Source organism: Arachis ipaensis, chromosome B8, assembly GCF_059453495.1.
Source record: "Arachis ipaensis isolate K30076 ecotype BB chromosome B8, ASM5945349v1, whole genome shotgun sequence".
NCBI lineage: Eukaryota > Viridiplantae > Streptophyta > Magnoliopsida > Fabales > Fabaceae > Arachis > Arachis ipaensis.
In genome coordinates, this window is record NC_142443.1 from 141,407,845 (window position 1) to 141,429,497 (window position 21,653).

Here is a 21,653-nt window from a genome sequence, read left to right on the forward strand (position 1 = left end):
TTCGTTTTTATAGATTATTATTTCAAAAGGAAGTATAAAGGATATACTATTATTTTGGCTTTTAAAATATGTAAATTTTTTTTTATAAAATAACCTTAAAAAAATAAATGATATTTTTATCTTTCAAAGATGATTTCATATAAATAATAGAAAGAGAAATATAAATAATAATATATTTGGACAAAATTTTAATTTAGTTTTTAACATTTCAAATGTCATATTTCAGTTTCAAAAATTTTTAACTATTTTTTTAATTCCAAAAATGTTTTAAGCATGTTTAATATTGTCCCGCCATTAAATTTGACATAAATAATTTGCATATTGAAAAATCAATAGTATTTAATTTCAGTACGTAAGTAAAATTGATCTACCAACGATCACTAATATAATTTTTATTTTATTTTAAAGTATTGATGATTAATTATTAGAATTTGGAGTTTTATATAAATAGAAAATTGAGGTTATAAACTTTAGAGACAAAAATAATATTTTATTCATAAAATTTTTTACCAATAATAACCTTAAAAATTTAATTTATACATTTATGCTAACACCAAATTAAATCATGTATTTGAGGTTTACTTAATTCGTTCATCCTTGTAGTTTTACTAAATTTATAATTAAGTTCTTATATTTTTTTAATTAGATTTCTATACTACTTTTAGTTTGTAATTAGATCATTGCCAATATAAAAAATAGTAAAATTCAAAAAATATTTCTCTACAAATTAAAAGTATTTAAAATTATATATTTTTTGAGAAGAATATTCCGTTAATTTTAACGTTTTTAATATTAAAATAATTTAATTATAAAATTAAAAATAATATAAAAATTTAATTAAAAAATATATATATAAAAATTTATTTATAAATTTGATAAAAGTACAGAAAGAATAGATTAACCAAACCTTTATTTAGGTTTAATTATTCTATCAGTCCTTATAATTTTACTAAATTTTTAATTAGGTTTATATATATATATATATATATTTTTATTGAGTCCCTATACCGTATTAAATTTTATAATTAAGCTCCTGTTATGATAAAAATATTGAAATTAATGGAATATTTCGTTAAACAAAATAAATATGCCTGATACTTAATATTTGATTGAATATTTTGTATAATTAAATATAATATTTTATTAATTCTAACCTTTTTTTTACGGTAAAAACTTAATTATAAAATCTGATATAGTATAAGAACCTAATTAAAAAAAAATATAAAGACCTAATTAAAAATTCGACGAAATTATAGAGTGAGAGAGTAATTAAACTCTCCATTTAATACCATATTTATGATAATTGGTTTTACATAAGAAATTTGTGTAGCATCAATGTGATGAGAAAACATTATAAAACCTTTCGTCGTTTTTGGCGAAACCATGCACCGCACAGAGTAAGCTCTGAAACTCTCTTTTGATCGGAGCCAAATTCTCTCAAATTCCCAAACCCAACATCATAACCTAAAGCAACCACCTTTATCAGCTCAAATTCCTCATTCGCTTCATTTTCCGGTCGCCGTTTCAGCTTCTGAGTTTTTTGGCGCCACTTTCAGGTACCGCGTTGTTATGATCATCAATGTGCCTTTTCTCTTTTCTGCTTTTGATTTTGGTTTTTGTTTGTTCTTTTAATCTCCTCTGATACCATCTGATACTAAAAAAAAATCAGAAAAAAATAAATATTAAATTATGGATTGTGATTCTGTGTTTGGTTTTGTACTGTTTTCTTTTTTTTCCGAGTTTTTATTTTTTATTGTAACAGGAACCGCCATTGGGGTTTGCGGAAATTGCAATGTTCGTGATTCTCAGTGTTCATGTGTGCTAACGGTATCAGCGCTGCTGTGGAGAATTAAGAACCTTAATTCCTATGCTTGTAAGTATGAAAAATATTGAATTTTGTTTTATTTTTGTTGTTCGTTGGTTGTTGTTGTTGTTGTTGATGATTGTTCATTTGAAGGGTTGTTTGGGTGAGTTTATCTGTTCTGAAAAATCTGGAAGAAAAATTTCATGTGTTTTGTAGTCAGCAAAATTTTGAATTTGGTTTTTGTTGTTCATATCTTTTCTGTTGTTGTTGTCGTTGTTGGTTGTTCATTTGAAGGGGTAAGTGAGTGATGAATTTGTGTGTCTTTCTGAAAAGGATGGACAATTAGGAACCCTACTTTATGTTGTTGAAAGTACAATTTTTTGTTATTTTTTTTATTTTGTTTTCTGGCTTTCATTGTTCATTCCTTTTTGTTGGCAATTGTTCTTGCATGAGCCACATATTTTATGTTTCTTGAGAAAAAGAAGAAAAAAAAAGCATTAGACAAGTTTTTCTATGTTTCGAATTTGTGCCTTTCATTTTTGGTTACCATTGCCTGTTCATTTGTAGGGTGCATGAGCAATGAATTAATGTTTTTTGAACCCCTTTCTTTTGAGTTATTAATTTTATTCTAAGCTCTTGTTCCTTGTGATTGTTGGTAAAGTATTTGCATTTGAATAGCTCCATGGGCAAGAATTTAGTTATAAGAGAAGCATGCTCTGTTTTGATGCCCTAACATTGAGAAAAGGGATTGAAATTACATTTGGTCTTGGTATTTAGAAATTGTGTTGTGGTATCCCATTCTCCTTGCAATTTTGTTTGATGGGGGAAGGATTAAGATTTTCCCTGGATTGTGGTTGGGGAAAGTATTAATAGACTTAAATTGCTGAAATATGTTGGAGAAAACTTTGAATCATGAAATTTATATGCTTCTTTGAGCATTTCGGTACTTGATTACATGTGTTCAATTTGTGGTTATTTAGGTAACATTTTGGTATGGATTGAAGTAAGGTCTGGATGGAACTCTGTTATTCATTGACTGCTGTTTTTGCTATATCTTAAAAATTGTCATTAAGGAGTGGACATTAAGCATTATTTCGGTTATCTCAATAAGATTTTGTCATTATTATTGTCTGATTCTTTTTTCTTTCCTTTGTTGGTGACCTAGTTGTTCCATTTTGGATTATTTATAGGGTTTATAAGATATTGTAATTGAAGAAAGCAACTTTATACTGCACATTTATGCCAAGCACTAGCAATGCTTGAATATACCGAAGCAAAGATAGAAGAGGAGTTAGTGGCCATTTAGAGAAATAAACTGCCAAACATGGAATGTAATAAAGACGACGCCATAAAGGCTAAAGAGCTTGCCGAGAAGACGCTACTTGAGAGGGACCTAAGCAGTGCAAAGATATTTGCAAAGAAGGCGCAAGACATGTATCCTAATCTTGATGGCCTTCGTCAATTGCTGGCCACTATTGAGGTGTATGCTTCGGCTGAAAAAAAGGTTAATGGTGAAGTTGATTGGTACAGGGTCCTTGGTGTTGAACCAATGGCAGATGACCAAACAATTCGAAGACATTACAGGAAACTGGCTCTTATTCTGCACCCTGATAAAAATAAATCGGTAGGGGCAGACGAGGCATTTAATCTTATCACACAGGCATGGACTTGTTTGTCTGATAATGCCAAGAGAGTCGAGTATGACCAAAAGCGCAACTTCTCTGGCATATATTGTGGGAAACCATCTGCACCAGCTCGTCCGAGTGGTTTCTTTGGTAACTTAAATGCTGCTAACTGGAAGAATAGAGATCAAGGGAGTGCTACACATCAAACTCAAACTACAAGACCTCCCACGTCAATGAACCCGACATTTTGGACCATGTGCTTGTCCTGCAGGACAAAGTTTGAGTACAATGCTCATTTTGTCAACTGCAAACTTACCTGCTTCAACTGCAACAAGACCTTTGTAGCTTCTGAGGCATCGCCCCCACGTGTATATAGAAATGCTTCATCTACTTCAAGCATTTCTCAGATGAACCAAAATAACCTTAACAGAATGAGAGCAAACTGTCATGTTTTGGGAAAGGTACCAATTCCTGCTGTCAACTCATCATTCGGGTCAGGTTCTCTCTTCATGCCTGGTGGCATTTCGAGAATGCCGTCATTTTCTACTGCTGCTGAAACTCCTGGTGTTTTCAAAGTTCCATCTGATACTTTGAAGAGGGCATGCGAAGCTTCAACACCCGACAATGCCCTTGCTGCTGAGAAAACTGGTGTTGCAGGTTCAACATTTCATTCCTGTTCATTTGGTTCAAATTCTTCTCTGAAAGGAGATGGGCCAAGGAAAAAAATCCGCACAAGTGAATTCAAAGTAAACAGTGATAGGAAATATACACAAAATGGGGTAGCTTCTCGACACGAAGGAGTAAGCTTGGCAAATGAACTTGGGTCTGAAAAGGATAATTCTGAAACCGGAAGGATGAGTGCTGCTGGAAACTACAAACGTAATGTTTTTTGGGAAATACCACAACAGAAAATGAAGAAGATTCTAATGGAGAAGGCGAGAAAGGAAATTCAGAAAAAGCTTGAAGAATGGAATGTTGCTTCTGAAGCAAGGAATTTGGAAAAGTCAAAGTATGCTGCTACAGAGATCATAGAGAAGGACAAGAAAAAGGCGAAAGATGTCATAGAGAAGGAGAACAAAAAGATTACATATGCTGTAAAACCTGACACGAAAAATGCTATTCGTGGTGCAAAACCTGGTGCACAAGGAATTGTTGCTTCTGATAAAATTGGCAAAAAACATATCCCTCCTGCTGATCCAGTTGTGGCTGATTATACAGTCTTGATGAGTGTTCCAGACCCGGACTTCCATGATTTCGATGGGGACCGTATTGAAAATGCTTTTGGCGCAAACCAGGTGTGGGCTGTTTATGATGAGGACGATGGCATGCCACGCTACTATGCTTTGATTCACGATGTGATCTCAAAGAAACCGTTCAACATGAGAATTAGCTGGCTTAACTCGAAGACAAACGATGAATTGGCTCCAATAGAGTGGGTTAGTTCTGGCTTTCCCAAGACCTCTGGGGATTTCAGAATAAGCAAGCATGTTGTCTATAACAGTCTTAACTCCTTTTCGCACAAGGTTCAATGGACAAAAGGTGCAAGAGGGATTGTGCATATATATCCCAAGAAGGGGGATGTTTGGGCCTTGTATCGGAACTGGTCTGCTGACTGGAACCAATTTACCAAAGACGAAGTCATTCATAAGTATGACATGGTGGAAGTGCTGGAAGACTACAATGAGAAGCAAGGTGTGAATGTTGCTCCACTTGGTAAAGTTCAGGGTTTCAAGACAGTGTTTTGCCGGAACAGGGATCCAAGGAGAATAAAAAACATTCCAAAGGCAGAGATGTTTCGCCTCTCGCACCAAGTACCTGCGTACTTGCTCACTGGTCAAGAAGGCCATAATGCTCCTAGAGGCTGCTTGGAGCTTGATCCAGCCGCCACACCTATGGAACTTCTTCAAGTAGTCACAGAAATACCCGAGCAAGAATCGGTAGATGAATTTCAGAGCAAAGAGAATCCCGGGCGTGATGAGAAGAGTCGAAAAATTAAGCAAGATTCTGCTCAGGAAATTCCAAGAAAGGAAGGGGCTGAAGCAATTGGAAAGAAAGATGGTAAGCCTGATATTTTGTATGTATATAGGAGAAGACATCTAAGGGAAAAGAGAGCAATGTAGTGTGTTACTTGTGAAGAGATTGTGTTCACCATATAGCTTACAATCAAGAACTCAAAACAAATTAGAGCAGGATTTGGAACTTCAAAGTTTTTCTTTTGTTTCTAGTGATAAAAAAGAAAAGATAACAGAGTTGGGTGCACTTGTAGAGTTGATTAAGATGCTCTTTTAGTTGTTGGTGTATATTGGCTCTTTCAGTTGTCAATGTTAATTGTTATAGTTGCTTTTAATCAATGAAAATCATCATCATCATTCTAAATTCAGCATAACAGCATCCCATTAATAACCATATCAACATACAAGAACAATTTGCATTTGAGCTTGTAATACATACATTGCTTGCTCTCTTTGTTCATAAGATTTTGTTATGGAGATATATGAGTTAAGCATGATATTCTATTAATAAGGGTGTTACATGAATTAGCAACTGCTACATGCATATAGTAAACTTCCATTAATTTTGTCATTCTTGAGCAAAATTATATATAAAAAGTTGCAAATTTCAATTTTATGTCCCTAGTGAATGTGTGTTAAACTCTAAAGAATTGACATGAAATTTCCCAATCTTTTTGTGAGAAGCAGTATTAATGCTCTCAACAACAAAGCTTGCCATTCATTTGAGGGGTTGATGACTGAAAAGTAGTTCTTGTTTAATCATATAAACTAATTTTGATTAATTTATATATGTGATCTTGTATAGTTGCAATAAAGAAATGGACAAATTTCGTAGACTGATGAGTAACAACTATATCAAAACTAAGTTTTACTGTACTATTTTTCTAAGTAATTTATGAAATAACCGTTTATATAAAACATAAATAAATAAACGAAGATTAATATTAACTGGATAACTTATAAATTAGAACTTTGACATTTAGGGTTAAATATTGAACATATATTACAAAGTAAAAGTAGAAAAAGGACAGAATTAATTTTGTCTGATTAAATGGATTTTGTCATTAGTCATTCATGCAAAACAAGAAATCTTCTTATAAGAATTATTTTCTCTTATATGTACATATAAGAATTATTTTCTCTTATATTATAGATAGATAGATTACCAATTTCATATTTCCTATACATACAAAGTCAACAAAATTTATATGGTGATCAAAAAAATAGAAAGAAATCTTCAGTAATTAATAAATTTTTTTTTATTATTCTTATAAAGGATCTGGGTTTTACTATTTTCCTTTTAAGGTTATATATATAGAGGAGATTATATTATAATTATACTAATTTAATAATAAAGAATCAAATTTACGTTAATATTATACATGTTCATGTATCTATCCATGATTATGGCGTTAGGTGAAAATATAGTAATTTTTTTAAGATGAAATGAGCTTATAAATACTCTTGTCTAGAATGCAATTTCATATATGAACTATTATGATGAATGTTAGGTGTTTTTTCCACAATATTATTAGAGCTCTTATATGGCTTTTGTTTTTTTCTTCCACCAATATACCTTTCTTCTTCTTATCACCAAAATACCAAAAATTTTTTAATTGCTTATACTAAGTCATTGTCTTCCATTTCAATATATTTTGTTTATATTGTAATATATTTTTTCACATGAAGACACCACAATTTATGTCAAAATTAAAACCATGGATGAGTGAGACAAAATTATGGATGCACAAAATATAACTAGTGGGTGTAGGGGTGATTTTAAACAAAATGAATTGTTTAAGGGGATGTGTAAAATATGTAAGAAATTAATAATTTATGCATAAATCGTTGATTCTTTACATGTTTTACACATCCTTCACCATAAATCGTGAATTTTTACGAATTTCATTCATTTCGTTTAAAATCAGCCACACTCCCATTACTCATGTTTCGTGCGTCCATAATTTTATTTCATTTGTCCATAATTTTAATATTGACGTAAATTGTGGAGTTCTCATGTGAAAAATGTTATATTTCTGATACCTTTAAAATATATACTAGTAGAACCATTTATACATATAAATTTAAAGTATAAATTGTAGTCTTTTACTAGGTTTTATATTTTTTCTTAAAACTAATAGAAGCGTCACGATTTATATAAAAAAAAAAATTAAAGAATAAAATTATAGTGTATTCAGATTTAGAACAATTGATAGTATCCATCTTTAATTAGTAAATTATTCATTTTTATTATATGAAGCAATGAGACGACAAACATGTATAACATATAATCATAATTTTATTTTTATTATTATTTAGTAAACTATTATTTTAATATTTTTTATTACTCCTCCCTCCCCCTCCTCCCTTTTAGTTATGCAATTATATGTTTATTTAATAAATTTTTATTTTATAGGTTACTAACTACTCCATGGATTAGAGCGAGCTCACTATTTTATTCTCACTGAGTTGGCTCCTATGATATATAGAAAAAAAATATATATATATATATATATATATATATATATATTTTTAGAGAAACATTTGCTTTCATATTTAGTTACTATTAAATTAATAATAATATTATTTTCAGAATATAATGAAACCTTGAATAGTTGAGGAGAGAATGGGAGATAGATACAACAAAAGTTTAAATGTACATTTGGTTTGCGTTTTTATTTTTTATTTTTATTTTTAATATTTTTAATTTTTATCTCTTGTTTTTATTTTTTTTATAAAATTTAAAAAATAAAAAATATTAAAAATAAAAACAAAAAATACAAATACAAATTAAATATATCTTAAGATGTCAATGCAAATTATAAATATCTAGTAGGTGAAGAGAGAATGTAGCATATCTTAAAAAATAACATGTTATTAGAAGTGATAAATAAAGTAACAGATTATGAGTTTTAATATTTAGAAATAAACATATTTTTATGTGGGAGTAATATTAATTATCTTAAAAATATTTACGAATAGATTTTTTTTAAAAGAATTGATGATTAGACGTTTATCTTTTTGTTTATTCTTTTTATTACACATTTTTTTAATTACAGTTTCAAAGGGAAGAAATATTTGTTTTTGTTAAAGTTCTTGCCTCTTTTTATCACAGTTCTAAGATTTTTTAAAGTTTGACTAAATTTTTTTAATATTTAACTATAAGAAATTTAATATGTTAATAGATTTTGACAAAATTCTACTAATGGATTAATATTCTTTTGATTATATTCATTGTCTATTGTGTTTAATTTGATATATTGAAATGTTGTATAAATCATTATGTTTGTATTCATTGCTTCTGTTGTTTGTCTTTCAGAGGATCGAACTCTTCATCTTTCGGATCTAGAGCTCTAATATCATGTCATGATACTACTCATCCCAAAAACTTCAGCTGATGGAAAAAGATAACACTAATGATTATATCTCTAATACTCTCTAAACCTTCATTGTATACATTATACAAATATTTCATTGACTCCTCATATTTTTCCATAATTTAATGATTCTTTTTATTTTTTTTTTAATTTTTTTATTGTTCGCGTTCTCAAGTATGCACCAAATAATAGTAATTATTCGGTTATATTAGAAACATACGTATTATGAGTAAAATAATTCAAGTAAAATACAATAACACAAAAGAACTAAAAAATATGGTGCAACAGCAGTAGAAAGAGTGGTAACGGTGCTGAATGAAAGAGACAATTATCTCATCTCTAAAATTATGATTAAAAAAAAAGGAAAAAAGATGTAAAACGTAAAAACAGAAACAAATTCTTAATTATTAATTGTTTCAAGAACGAAAAATAGAATTCAATTTGTAAATATTTTTATGTTAGTTAGTGTTACTCTCAATTCGTGGCCGTATTTTTGTTTCTACGTATTTTTATTTCAGAAACAAATTAAAATATAACTATCATGTAATTTAGAACAACATAAAAGTATGCATCTTTTGTATTCAAGGCCATTAAAAAACAAATCTCTTAACTAGAAGTATATATGCTTGAAATTGGATTATTGGTTCGTCCTTTGATAATATAATCTAAATACTGGTCCTACTAAAAAAAGAGAAAAATAAGATATAATATAGTACCTTTAATTTACTTAATTCATTTGGATTATGAACTGAGCTAATGAATTTCCATTCTCATACAATAAATGGATTTATATATCACTATTAAATCTCGCATAAAGATTTTACATTAAAAGCAAAAAGAATCTATCATTTGATGAAAGTATATTGCTGTTTGTCGAAGAAGAAAATAGAAATGCTAAAAGGATATGCAACTATAGAAGTACAATAAAATCTAGGACTGTATATATTACCATGGAATTCAAGAATGCATTAAAAAAAAAAAAAAAGAAAGAACGAAAACCGTAAATTGATTTTAACAATGCACTATTTGATCATCAATAAAATTTGTTAATTAAAGTCTCACATCTCTCAAATATATAACTTCTTGTTCTTGTATGAATACCTTGGAGGAAACTCGGCACCTGGTGATGGCGCCGAATTATAGCTTTCGACACTGAATTTGTGAGTTCTGGGAGTTTGAGCTTGTAACACGCTTGTGGAGAGAGCGAACAAACATGGGAGAAGTGTACATGCAAAGTTATTTTGATGCTTAAGTTAGTATATTGAATTCAAATTCCTTTTTCAATGATGAGATATCATACCTTTATAGGTGAGGTGAACTAGGTCGGTTACGTTACTGTTGATCATCTTAATTGAATAGTAGTTTATTGGGCATTAATGAGTAATAATACCTGGTTAGACGGTTTTATTCCAGGATGTAATCCATTGAGTCTGATTGTAACGTATAACACCGAGTTATAATGTAACTGCCGAGTTATGGTGCATAATGCCGAGTTCTGACATAGTATTTGTAACAGCCGTATCATAGTCCCCAAGCTTAGCCTGGGAATGCATTTTAACGAAGCAGGTTGAGCTTTTAATGAATCATAAGTCGGCTGCTTGAGTGAGTTCATAACTTGGCTACTGGCGTATCGTAGCCTTGGAACCCCCAGTTCAAGATGCTTTATTAAAAGAATAATTTAATTTAATTGTTATGAGAGAAAAAACAACTTTAAATGGCCATTAAGGGACGTGCGTATTTCTAATGCACATAATTACTCTTGAGGTAACTAATGGGATGGTTAGTGGATTCCAAAATAGTATTAAAGTTTTAATTCAAAGCTTTGGAATCCAAACGGTTTCAGTGTTGATACAAAGATTTTGTTTGATATCAGAGGCACTTTGGAAAAACATGAGCAAAAGAGGTATGGTTTATTTTTTCTGTACTTTCTTCAACTTCTAGTCTTCTTCATTTGTTTCTTTTTGCGAATGGGTTTCGAAAAAGAGAAAAAAAGAAAAGATAGATTGGTCTTACGATTGGTCAAATGAAGACATTAGGAAGCATCCGTCTCTGTTCTTAGATGAGGATGCTGTGAAGGAAATAGACAAGAGTTTGATTGTGAGGGGTGGTTCTGGGGTTCGGTTGGAGTTGCTTCCCTGTTCCTCCAGTGACCGTGTATTTCACAGGGGGGAGGGATTTGAGTATTTTTACATGTACAGTAGTGTGTTGGAAGAGTTGAGGGTAAAGCTTTCCTTTACTGACTTCCAATGTTGGGTGTTTCTTCGCAATTTTGAAATTCTAATGGAGTTTCTGGAAGAGACACCTTTAGTGGAGTTGTTTTTCTATTTGTTTCAAGCTAAAGGTGTTTAGAAAGGGGGTTGGATGAACTTGAATAGTTCGCATGGGTTTGCGGTTTTTAAGCTTTATAAGTCGTCATTTAAAAACTTTAAGGAGATGTATGTGAAGGTTAGTAATGCTGAGGGAGACTTCCCGTTTTATATGGATGTGCATTTAGGGGAAAAGTTTATGATTTAGTGGTGTTCGGAGCCTCTGAACATTTTGGGGCCAGAAACCATTAGTGCAAGAAATGAGTGCATCATTGAGTATTTAGTGAAAGCCGTTAATCGGAAGGAATTGATGTCAGTGTTTGATCTTTTGCAATGGGATGAAAATAGGCAGGCAGTAATAGATTATATAGGTGAGATTTTTAAATGCTGTGGTGTGAGTAAAACCGAAACATTGTGTTAACTATTTGATTTGTTTGATTTCAGGAGGAAAATATCCTGGGGTTTCCGCGGCGACCCTTAGAGCTCAGGTGAAGAGTAAGAAATTGGATAAGGAGGGGTTGACCTCAAAAGCCAAGAAAGTTGTTGGTGCTGGCGAGGTGAATCAACCCAAGCCGAGAAGAGTAAAAGTGATTTTGAAGAAAAGAAAACATGACGTGGTGGATTTATCTGAGGAATCCGAGGATGTTAGTGATGAGGTCCCAATGGAGGAAATTCAAGGGTTTTTTGAAAACCAGAAGAAGTTGCATGACGTTGCCGATTAGATTGATGGCTCGTCACTGTGGAGGAAGGATTTTTCCTATATGGTTGTTGCCGACGAAGTTTGTCAGACATCGGCGGATGTGACTCTGGCGGAGGAAGTTGGTGACGTTGCTATTGATCAATATATGCAGGTATTTGTATATTTTATTTTGTGATTTGTGTTTTAGGTTGATATACATTTGTATATATATTTGTTGTGTTTTCTATGTTGAAGGTGGTAGGTCTTCCGCTGGCGAGCCTAGGGCGCAGTCAAGAGAAAAAACATCGGAAAGTAGCCAAACAAAAACAAGACTTGAGATTGAAGGAGGAGCTGGAGCTAAAAAATGTTAAGGTTACTGAACTAGAAACCAGGCTATCTGAGATTGAGAAAGAATTGAAGCTGACTAAGAAAAATTATGCGAAGGAGGTAGAGGACGTGAAGAAGAAAGAATCTGACCTCTCCAATATGAGTGCTCGGATGGTTGAGGTTATGGAAAAATTGAAAGAGATGGAAAAGAGAAAAGAAACAATGATTCTTGACTCGTTTGTTGAAGGATTTGAACGAGCTTCTCTTCAAGCCCAGTTCCTGGTTCCTGAGGTCTATTTCTCCTAGATGGATCCGGGAAAGTTCATTCGAGATGGAGTTATGGTGGACGATACTGGAGCTGCCGAAGAGGAGGATGAGAATGTGGAACAGTAATATATTTGCTTTGATCATAGTATTTTTTTTTGTTTGAGACATTTAATAGTAGTAGTTGGTAAACTGTTTTGCTCCTTGGTGAGCTTTTGACTGTTTTTTCCTTTGCTTTACCGAAAAAGAAAAGGCAATATATTTGATGATGGTTAGATAATATTGCGTTTGAGCTTGTATGGATTGTTTTTAGTAGTTATTTTGAATCAATTGCGTAATTCATACAACTGTGATGTTTGTTTGGTTAGTCATCTCTACAGAGATGCTGTTTGAAACTGTAGGTTTGGAACCTTAGTTGAATTTTAGGATGGATTGATAATCCACAAGTTGTGAATTGTGATTCAAAAAGATAAATGATAGTTTTGCTATTTTGCAAAAGTTGCAAGTAATGCGGAGAGTAGTAAGATGTATTTGTATATTATTGATTGACCTTAGTCATTAGTTGTTTGATGGGTATATCTAATGAAGATATAATTGAAAGGATAGGATTGTCTGATATAGATCGGCAATTTGTATATTTGATCGGTCAAGTCCGATTTGTTTGATTATGGATATAGATCGGCAGAGTAATTACTTGAATTTGGAAAGAAATTAAAGATGCTCAAAGCAGGATAGAGTAAATTAAAAATATAAAATGTTGTATGTATTTATGGACCTTTGGTTACAAAGGTGCAAGTAGGCAAGCCTCGTTAAAACCTCTTCGAGCGAAACCCTTGTGGAAAAAATCTCGTGAGTAGGAAAAAGAGTACTCGCTTGTCCCTGAATTCTAACTGTAATACAACTTTAAAGATGATACATTCCAAGTGTTTGGGAGAGTATTACCATCCAAAGATTCTAGTCTGTAGGCTCTATTGCCGAGTACCTAATGATTTGGAAGGGACCTTCCCAGTTTGCTGTTAGTTTACCATGGGTTGGGGGCCTTCGAGCTTGTTCGGTTCGTCTAAGCACTAGGTCATTTAGTTGAAAGGACCTTGGATGGAGCTTCTGATTGTATCGCCAAGCTATATGCTGTTGCATAGCTCGGTGTGTAATTGCTGCCAAAGAACGAATCTCTTCAATGGTATCTAGGTCGTGTTGACGAGCTATATCTGTTGTAGTATGGTCGGCCATTTGAGTTCGGAGTGAGGCCTGGGAGACCTCGACTGGTATCATTGCATCCGAACCATATACCAGTCGGAAAGGCATTTCCTTTGTTGTTGAGTGGATCGTTGTGTTGTACCCCCATACGACCTCCGGTACTAATTCGGCCCAGAGACCTTTGGCATTGTCAAGCTTTTTCCTCAAAGCGTGTAGGATAACTTTGTTTGCAGTCTCGGCTAAGCCATTTGTTTACGGGTGTTCTACTGATGAAAAATGTTGTCTGATCTTTAAATCTTGCAAAAAGGAGGTGTATTTATGATCGGCAAATTGGCGATCATTATCAGCGATAATGTGCCGAGGTATGCCGAATCTACAAATAATATTTTTCCATACAAAGGAAACCTTTGTTGTGACGTGATCTTTGCTAGAGGTTGTGCCTCTATCCATTTGGAAAAGTAATCAATTGCTACTATTAAAAATTTTACCTGCCCAGCTAAAGGGAAGGGACCGAGGATGTCGAGCCCCCATTGATTGAAGAGCCAACTTACCTCGGAACTGTGAAGGAGTTCGGCTGGAAGGTGTGTAATCGGGCTGTGCTTCTGGCAATTGTCATAGCCTTTTACTTTTGTTTTACAATCTTGTTGCAATGTTGGCCAAAAGAAGCCAGCTCGGAGTATCTTCGAGGATAAACTTCGGGCTCCGAGGTGTGTGCCACAGATTCCCTCATGTGCTTCGGCCAGCGCAAGTTCAGCTTCTAATCTAGAGAGACATTTAAGCAAAGGACAAAAAAAATCCTCATCTATATAAGAAATTGTTATATATTGCAAAAAATGAAGCTTGTCGGCAAAAGTGCCAAGTATTTTCGATTTTGCCTGGTAATATTCCAGTTTTGAGATAGTCTAGGTAAGGTGTTCTCCAATCTGCATCTTGTGTGACATTTAGAATTTCTATTAGTTCTATACTTGGTTTAAGTAGCATGGATTGATAAAGTGATGATGTAGTTGTTTGAGTACTGGCGAGCTTAGATAGGATATCAGCTCGGCTGTTATTCTCCCGAGGTATATGTTGAATTTCATATTTAGAAAATTTTGAAATTCAGTTTTGAACAATAGCAAGGTATTTGGATAGTAAAGGATCTTTTACTTGGTACAAGCCATTTACCTGTTATACGAGGAGCAAGGAATCACAATATACCTTGATTTTGGTAATATTTAGATTGGCGGTGAGCTTGAGGCCGGCAATGAGAGCTTCGTACTCACTTTGATTGTTGCTTGATTTGAAAGAGAAGTGTAGAGATTGTTCTATGATGTTACCATTTCCATCTTCAAGTAAAACTCCAGCTCCACAGCCTTGTGGATTAGATGAACTGTCTACGTACAAAGACCATTGGGCTGAGTCTTCGGTGGAGATTGGAACTGTGTATTTGGCAATGAAATATGCCAAATACTGAGATTTTATGGGGCCTCTCCCCTGATATCGGATGTCGAACTCGGAGAGCTCAACCGACCATTTTACTAGTCGGCCAGCTAATTCTGGTTTTTGAAGGACTTGCCGTAAGGGCTGATCTGTGCGAACATAGATGACATGGCTTTGGAAATATGGCCGAAGTCTTCGGGCCGAGAACACGAAAGCTAAAGCTAGCTTCTCAATCTTCGAATAGCGAAGTTTGGCATGTTGTAGAGTTTTGCTAGTGAAATAGATCGGCAGTTGCTGCTTTTGTCTTTCTACAATAAGAACAGAGCTTATAGCCCAGTCAACGATAGATAAATACAAAAAGAGTGGTTCCCCTTGGATGGGTGTTTGTAAGTGTTTGTAAAATAGGTGGCTTTGAGAGAGTTTCTTTTATAGTTATGAAAACTTGTTCACATTCATCAGTCCAATGAAAAGCTTTTTTCTTTTTTAGTGTTTGGAAAAAACAGAAAGATTTAGAAGCTAGGCAAGGGAGGAATCTGGAGAGTGCAGCAAGTCTCCCTGTTAATTGTTGGACTTCTTTGATAGTTTGTGGGCTTGTCATATTCAACACAGCTCGGCATTTTTCCGGATTTGCTTCGATTCCTCGGTTGGTAAGCATGAAGCCGAGGAATTTGCCCCCTTGCACGCTAAAGGCACACTTTTCTAGGTTTAACCTCATGTTATATTTTCGGATTTGTTGGAATATTTTTGCAAGGTCGTCCAGATGGTTGTTGCCGAGCTTTGTTTTGGCTACCATATCTTTGACGTAAACTTCGAGGTTTTTGCCGATTTGTGCGGCGTATACCTTGTCCATGAGGCGTTGATATGTTGCACCTGCATTCTTAAGACCAAATGGCATAACTTTATAACAGTAATTTCCATATTCAGTAATAAAAGCAGTCTTACTTTGATTGGATGGATGCACTAAAATCTGATTATAACCAGAATATGCATCCATAAAACTTAAGATTTTATAGCTCGAAGCATTATCTACTAAAGAATCAATAGATGGTAAGGGATAGGAATCCTTTGGGCATGCTTTGTTGAGATCGGTGAAATCAACACACATGCGCCATTTACCGTTATGTTTTTTACCATGACGACATTTGCCAACCATGTCGTAAATCTGATCTCTTGTATGAAGCCGGCATTGATAAGCTTCTTAGTTTCTTTCAGGGAGGCTTGCTTTCGTTCAAGGCCGAGGTTTCTTTTCCTCTGTGATATAGGTCGGACAGAGGGATCCAATGCCAGCTTATGAGAAATTACAGATGGGTCGATGCCTGGCATGTCTACAGGGGTCCAAGCAAATAGGTCGGCATTCTGTTGTAAAAATGCTTGAAATGAGGTTTTTCCCTCCGAGCTTAGTGTAGATCCCACGTAGGTGAATTATTCCGAGCTATCTGCAAAATAGATTTTTTGTAAGTCTTCCGTTGGGGTGGGTCATTCGAGAACGTCCGCCCTTGGATCAAGGTAGGCCATAACTGGAATTCGTCTTGATTGGTGATGCTGTGTATATGTGCATGTATATTTCTGTTGGGTCTTTTGAAACTATTGTTGTAACAATATCTGGCTTGATGAGTGTCATTGTGAATGTTACAATAGTATCATCCTGCAAAGGGAACTTAACACAAAGATGAATTGTAGAAACAATAGCGCCGAACTTATTCAAAAAAGATCGACCAAGGATCAAATTATAAGGGCTAAAACAGTCAACTACTAAATATTAAATATCTGAAGTTTTTGATAGGAGAACCTCACCGAGTGTGGTTTGTAACCACACAGATCCCAAAACCGGGACCCTTTCACCGGAAAAACCGACCAGGTCTCCAGTGGAAGGTTGTAGCATGTTGTTGCTTAACTTCATCTTCTGGAATGTTGAATAGAAGAGGACGTCTGCACTGCACCCCGAGTCGAGTAGTACCTTTTTTACCAGGAGATTTCCTAATTGAGTGGAGATTAAAACAGGGTCATCCAAATTCGTGGTAGCTGTGTTGAAGTCGGAGGCTTGAAACGTCATCTGTAGGAAGTGTGGAGGCGTTTGAGGATTGTTCGGACTAGCTTCAATTGATAACATAGCTTGGTAAGAGCGTTTCCTCGCCGAGCTTGTGCTGCCTCCTCCTGCAAAACCTCCAGAAATACATTTAATAACTCCTCTTGGTTGTTCAGGATGGCTTGTGCTCACCTTTTCTTTGTCTCAGCTGTGCTGTCCTGCCGAGTTGTGATCGCCAGTGGGAGGGGCACGTCGTTGCATATAGCCTCCGATGTATTTATCGAGGTGAACTTGCCGAGCTAGTCATTCCAACAGGTCCTTGGCAATGACACACTCATCAGTGGTATGTCCATGTTTCTGGTGGAAAGTGCAGTACTTTAATTTGTCTGTACCCTTTGAGTCTGGATAGTTGCCGGCCTTTCGCAGTGGCTTGATTAATTTGGAATTTAAGATCTCCTTGATAATGTCGTCGTGCTTTGTATTGAACTGAGTATACGACTCATAACGGCGAGTGGGTTTGAAAGTTTTCTTACTGTCCCGTGGTTTCTCGCCTTCCTTATATTGTGGTTTGTCAACTTTTCGAGCTTGTCGGAGTTCTTCGATATCGATTTTTCCTTTCACCTTTTCTTGGAATTCGGCCAAAGTCTTTGGTTTGGCTACAACAATAGCCTCTTGAAATTTGCCTGGATGGAGTCCACTTTTGAGGGCGTGTAGATGCACCTCGGGGTGGAGGTCGGGAATACTCATGGCGACTTTTGTAAAGCGAGTCAGGTAGTCTTTAAGGCTCTCGTTCTGACCTTGTTTGATCGTGTTCAGGTAATCAGAATCATGCAGGTAGATGGCCGAGCCAACAAAATGCTCCTTGAAGAGCTTTGCAAGATCCTGAAAATGGGAAATGGAATCTGCAGGCAAAGAACAAAACCAATCAAGTGCAGGACCATCTAAATAAGAAGAAAAACAACGGCATAAAACTTTATCAAATGCACCATTTACTATCATGATGGATCTGAATTTCTTGACATATTTTGTTGGATCGCCCATCCCGTCGTAGGGAATTAAGGTCGTCGGTAAGGTAAACCTTCTGGACAGTTCGAAATTCATCACTTCGACTGTGAATGGTCCAACAGGATCGTCAGGTACAGTGTTTTCATTTTCTGGCCAAGCTTTTTCGTTGTGGTGTAGCTGAGCTCCTTTGTTCCTAGCAGTTTCGGACACGTGAGTCGGACCAGATTGATGCTCGGCTTCTTCGGTTCGCTCTTGGCGATCATCGTTGTTGTTTTCAATCCGAGCATTGGTTAGCTCGACAATCGGGTTTGCCATTCGCTGATTCTCCTCCGTCATGCACTGGTTGGCTTGTTGCAACTCAGTTACCATCTGAAGGAGTTTGGCTGGTGTAGGTGGGAGTTGATCAGCCATAGTTGGAGGTGGAAACATTGAGGCCGATGAAATGAAAAAAGGATTATATCTTCGGCCCCACGGTGGGCGCCAATTATTCTTGTATGAATACCTTGGAGGAAACTCGACTCCTGGTGATGGCACCGAATATAGCTTTCGACACCGAACTTGTGAGTTCTAGGAGTCCGAGCTTGTAACACGCTTGTAGAGAGAGCGAGCAAAAATGGGGGGAGTGTACCTGCAAAGGCACTCCGATGCTTCAGTTAGTATATTAAATTCAAATTCCTTTTTCAAGGATGCATGAGATATCATACATTTATAGGTGACGTGAACTAAGTCGGTTACGTTACTGTTGATCATCTGAATTGAATAGCAGTTTATTGGGCGTTAATGAATAATAATACCTGGTCAGACGATTTTATTGCAAGATGTAGTCTGTTAAGTCTGATTGTAATATATAACGCTGAGTTATAACATAACTATCGAGTTATTTAACTTGCACTAGATATAATAAATGCACTAACGTTATACTAAGTAAGAAATTTGATCATAGCAACAAATCTCATGAAAGGAGGTGCATGCTATAAGGAAATTAACCTTTTTTTTCGGTTAATATCAGTTAATTTTTTTAAAATTATTTATTTATTTTAAATTTTTTATTTAAATTATAAAATTTTTATTATAAATTTTAAATTATAAATTTAAATTTTAAAATTAATTAATATTAATTAATCAAAAATTGGTTCTTTATATTTTTTAAATAAATCAAACGTGGGGATAGGCATAAGGCTTATCAATGGTATTGCATACATATATGTGCGGAATGAAAACCATTAAAATTGTTAATCTAATTAACATGCAAAGACAGAAACAAAAAATTAAGTAATCAAAACAAGTTGCAACAAAATTAAAGAAATCACCATGCAAGAGTGCATGCATATCCTTTTATATCTCTCATTCATTACATAATTATTTTCATTCATTTCCACCTCATGTGTATGTATCTCCTAACAAGCACAATCAATTCAAGAACCCTAACTTATATAAAATGCATACCATTCATCTTCTCCCATTCAAAAACACACTAACAAATTAATATTAACACAATGGGAAACCAAAATAGTACTCAACAGCATCAAATAGAGATTGAGAACTTATGGTCCTTCCAACGCCGCGGGATGGAACAGGCTAGCGACTTCAAAAGCGGCCTGTTCTCCCTCGCTCGCGTTAGGAAGATGATGAAGGTCGAAGAAGACGTTGACCGGATCTCGGCCGAGGTGCCGGTTGTCTTGGCCAAGGCATGTGATCTCTTCATCCGTAATATCACCCTTCAATCATGGCACCAAGCTCAGAAAAATAAGCGTTCTACCATCCAAGGCCAAGACATCAACTCCACCATGGATTCCTTTAGGGATGCTTGCCATAACATTGAATATTTTAAGAGATTAATGAGCGCAGCTTAGATTAACTATTTGATTAGACTTGTTATCTTGAATTAACTATGCATTTCAAAATTCAAATAATGGTCAAATATACAGTATCTTTGTCCTTTTTTTCCCTTTCCTTTAATTTTTCGTTGTTATTGTTATTATTTCTGTTAGAATATAGTTAGGAACAATTAGATCAATTAGTATTATTTAGTATATCTGAATATTTATTATAGAATATTATGTCTTTATGATTTTAATTCTCTTAACACCTATAAATATTTTTTTTTTATATTGTATCATTTTATACAATTTGAATAGACATAAATCCTTTATCTACTGTTCTCTCTTAATTTTTCTAACATCGTATCAAAACTATAGTATCTTCTTTGAGGGGGATAGATTGATTTTCTTTTGGTGGAATCACCGTATTTTTCTTCTTTGAGGAGGATATTATGTATTTAATAAGTTGTATGGAATGATATAATATAAATTAAGAATTATTTTATGCACCTCTTACCAAAAATAGTATATTTTTCATATTTTTCTTCAGTGTCATTTTTTTCCTTCTCTTTTGTCAATGCTTTGATGTTTTTCTCATCTCATCGATTAGCTCATTCATTACTTACTTATTCTCATGGAGAAACTATATGTTTTTCGTCACCTTCCGATAGTTTGCCATCTTTTCACACTTTGTCACTTTTCAGTAATTTTCCGGCAGTTCACCATCTTTTCACCAGTTGGTCACTCTTGCGGCAGTTTCATCTGCACTTTTCTTGTGGCAGTTTTGTCTGCTTTCCTTGTATTAGTTTCGTCTGCACTTTTTTGTGGCAGTTCCGTCTGCGTTCCCTTCTGACAGTTTCGTTTGCGCTTTTCTCTTGTGGCAGTTCCATCTGTGTTTTTTTGTGGTAGTTTCGTTTGCGTTTCCTTGTGACACTTCCGTCTGCGCTTCCTTCTGGCAGTTCTGTTTGCGCTTCCTTCCGGCAGTTCCGTCTGCGTTTCCTTCGGTAGTTCCATCTGCGCTTTCTTCAGGTAGTTCCGTCTGGACCCGTTCTATCAGTTTATGCATTTTTTTATTTCGTTGTTTTAAATAAGTTTCAAACTCAAGTTATCACTTGAGTTTGAGGGGATGTTAGAGCTTTAATTAGGATCAATTAGATCAATTAGCATTATTTAACATATCTAGATATTTATTATAGAATATTACGTCTTTATTATTTCGATTCTCTTAACACCTATAAATACCCTTCTACATGAATCATTCTACACAATTTGAATATACACAAACATTTTCTAAAAGAGAATAATAGAAAATGATTTGTATATATATTTAATAAGTTGTATGGAATGATACAATATAGAAGGGTATTTATAGGTGCTAAGAGAATCGAAATAATAAAGACATAATATTATATAATAAATATTCAGATATGCTAAATAATGCTAATTGATTTAATTGATCCTAATTATGCTCGAACACCCCCCCTCAAACTTAAGTGACAACTTGAGTTTGAAACTTATTTAAAACAACAAAATGAAAAAAAATACATAAATTGATAGAACGGTGCAGACAAAACTATTGGAAAGAAGCGCGATGGAACTGCCAAAAGGAAATGTAGACGGAGTTGCCGGACGGAAGCGCAGACGGAACTGCCAAAAGGAAGCGCAGACAGAACTGCCGGAAGAAAATATAGACAGAACTGCTAGAAGGAAGCGCAAACGAAACTGCCACAAGAAAATGCAGACGGAACTGTCGGAAGGAAATCCAGACAGAACTGCTACAAGAGTGGCCAAC

At 34.5% G+C, this 21,653-nt stretch overlaps 2 protein-coding genes across 2 annotated transcripts; one reads left to right on the forward strand and one right to left on the reverse strand.

Moving 5' to 3' along the window:
- Nucleotides 1-1,340: 1,340 nt before the first annotated feature.
- On the forward strand, nt 1,341-5,805 carry LOC107611786 (uncharacterized). The gene is made up of 3 exons (XM_088496642.1): nt 1,341-1,556; nt 1,763-1,873; nt 2,995-5,805. Exon 3 carries the CDS (start codon nt 3,129-3,131, stop codon nt 5,547-5,549), a length of 2,421 nt encoding a protein of 806 aa, XP_088352768.1. The 5' UTR covers nt 1,341-1,556; nt 1,763-1,873; nt 2,995-3,128; the 3' UTR covers nt 5,550-5,805.
- Nucleotides 5,806-17,339: 11,534 nt separating this feature from the next.
- On the reverse strand, nt 17,340-18,452 carry LOC107611787 (uncharacterized). Its single transcript, XM_016313681.1, has 2 exons — nt 18,023-18,452; nt 17,340-17,938 (listed from the first exon to the last, which is right to left on the reverse strand). Exons 1-2 carry the CDS (start codon nt 18,450-18,452, stop codon nt 17,340-17,342), a joined length of 1,029 nt encoding a protein of 342 aa, XP_016169167.1.
- Nucleotides 18,453-21,653: the final 3,201 nt, after the last annotated feature.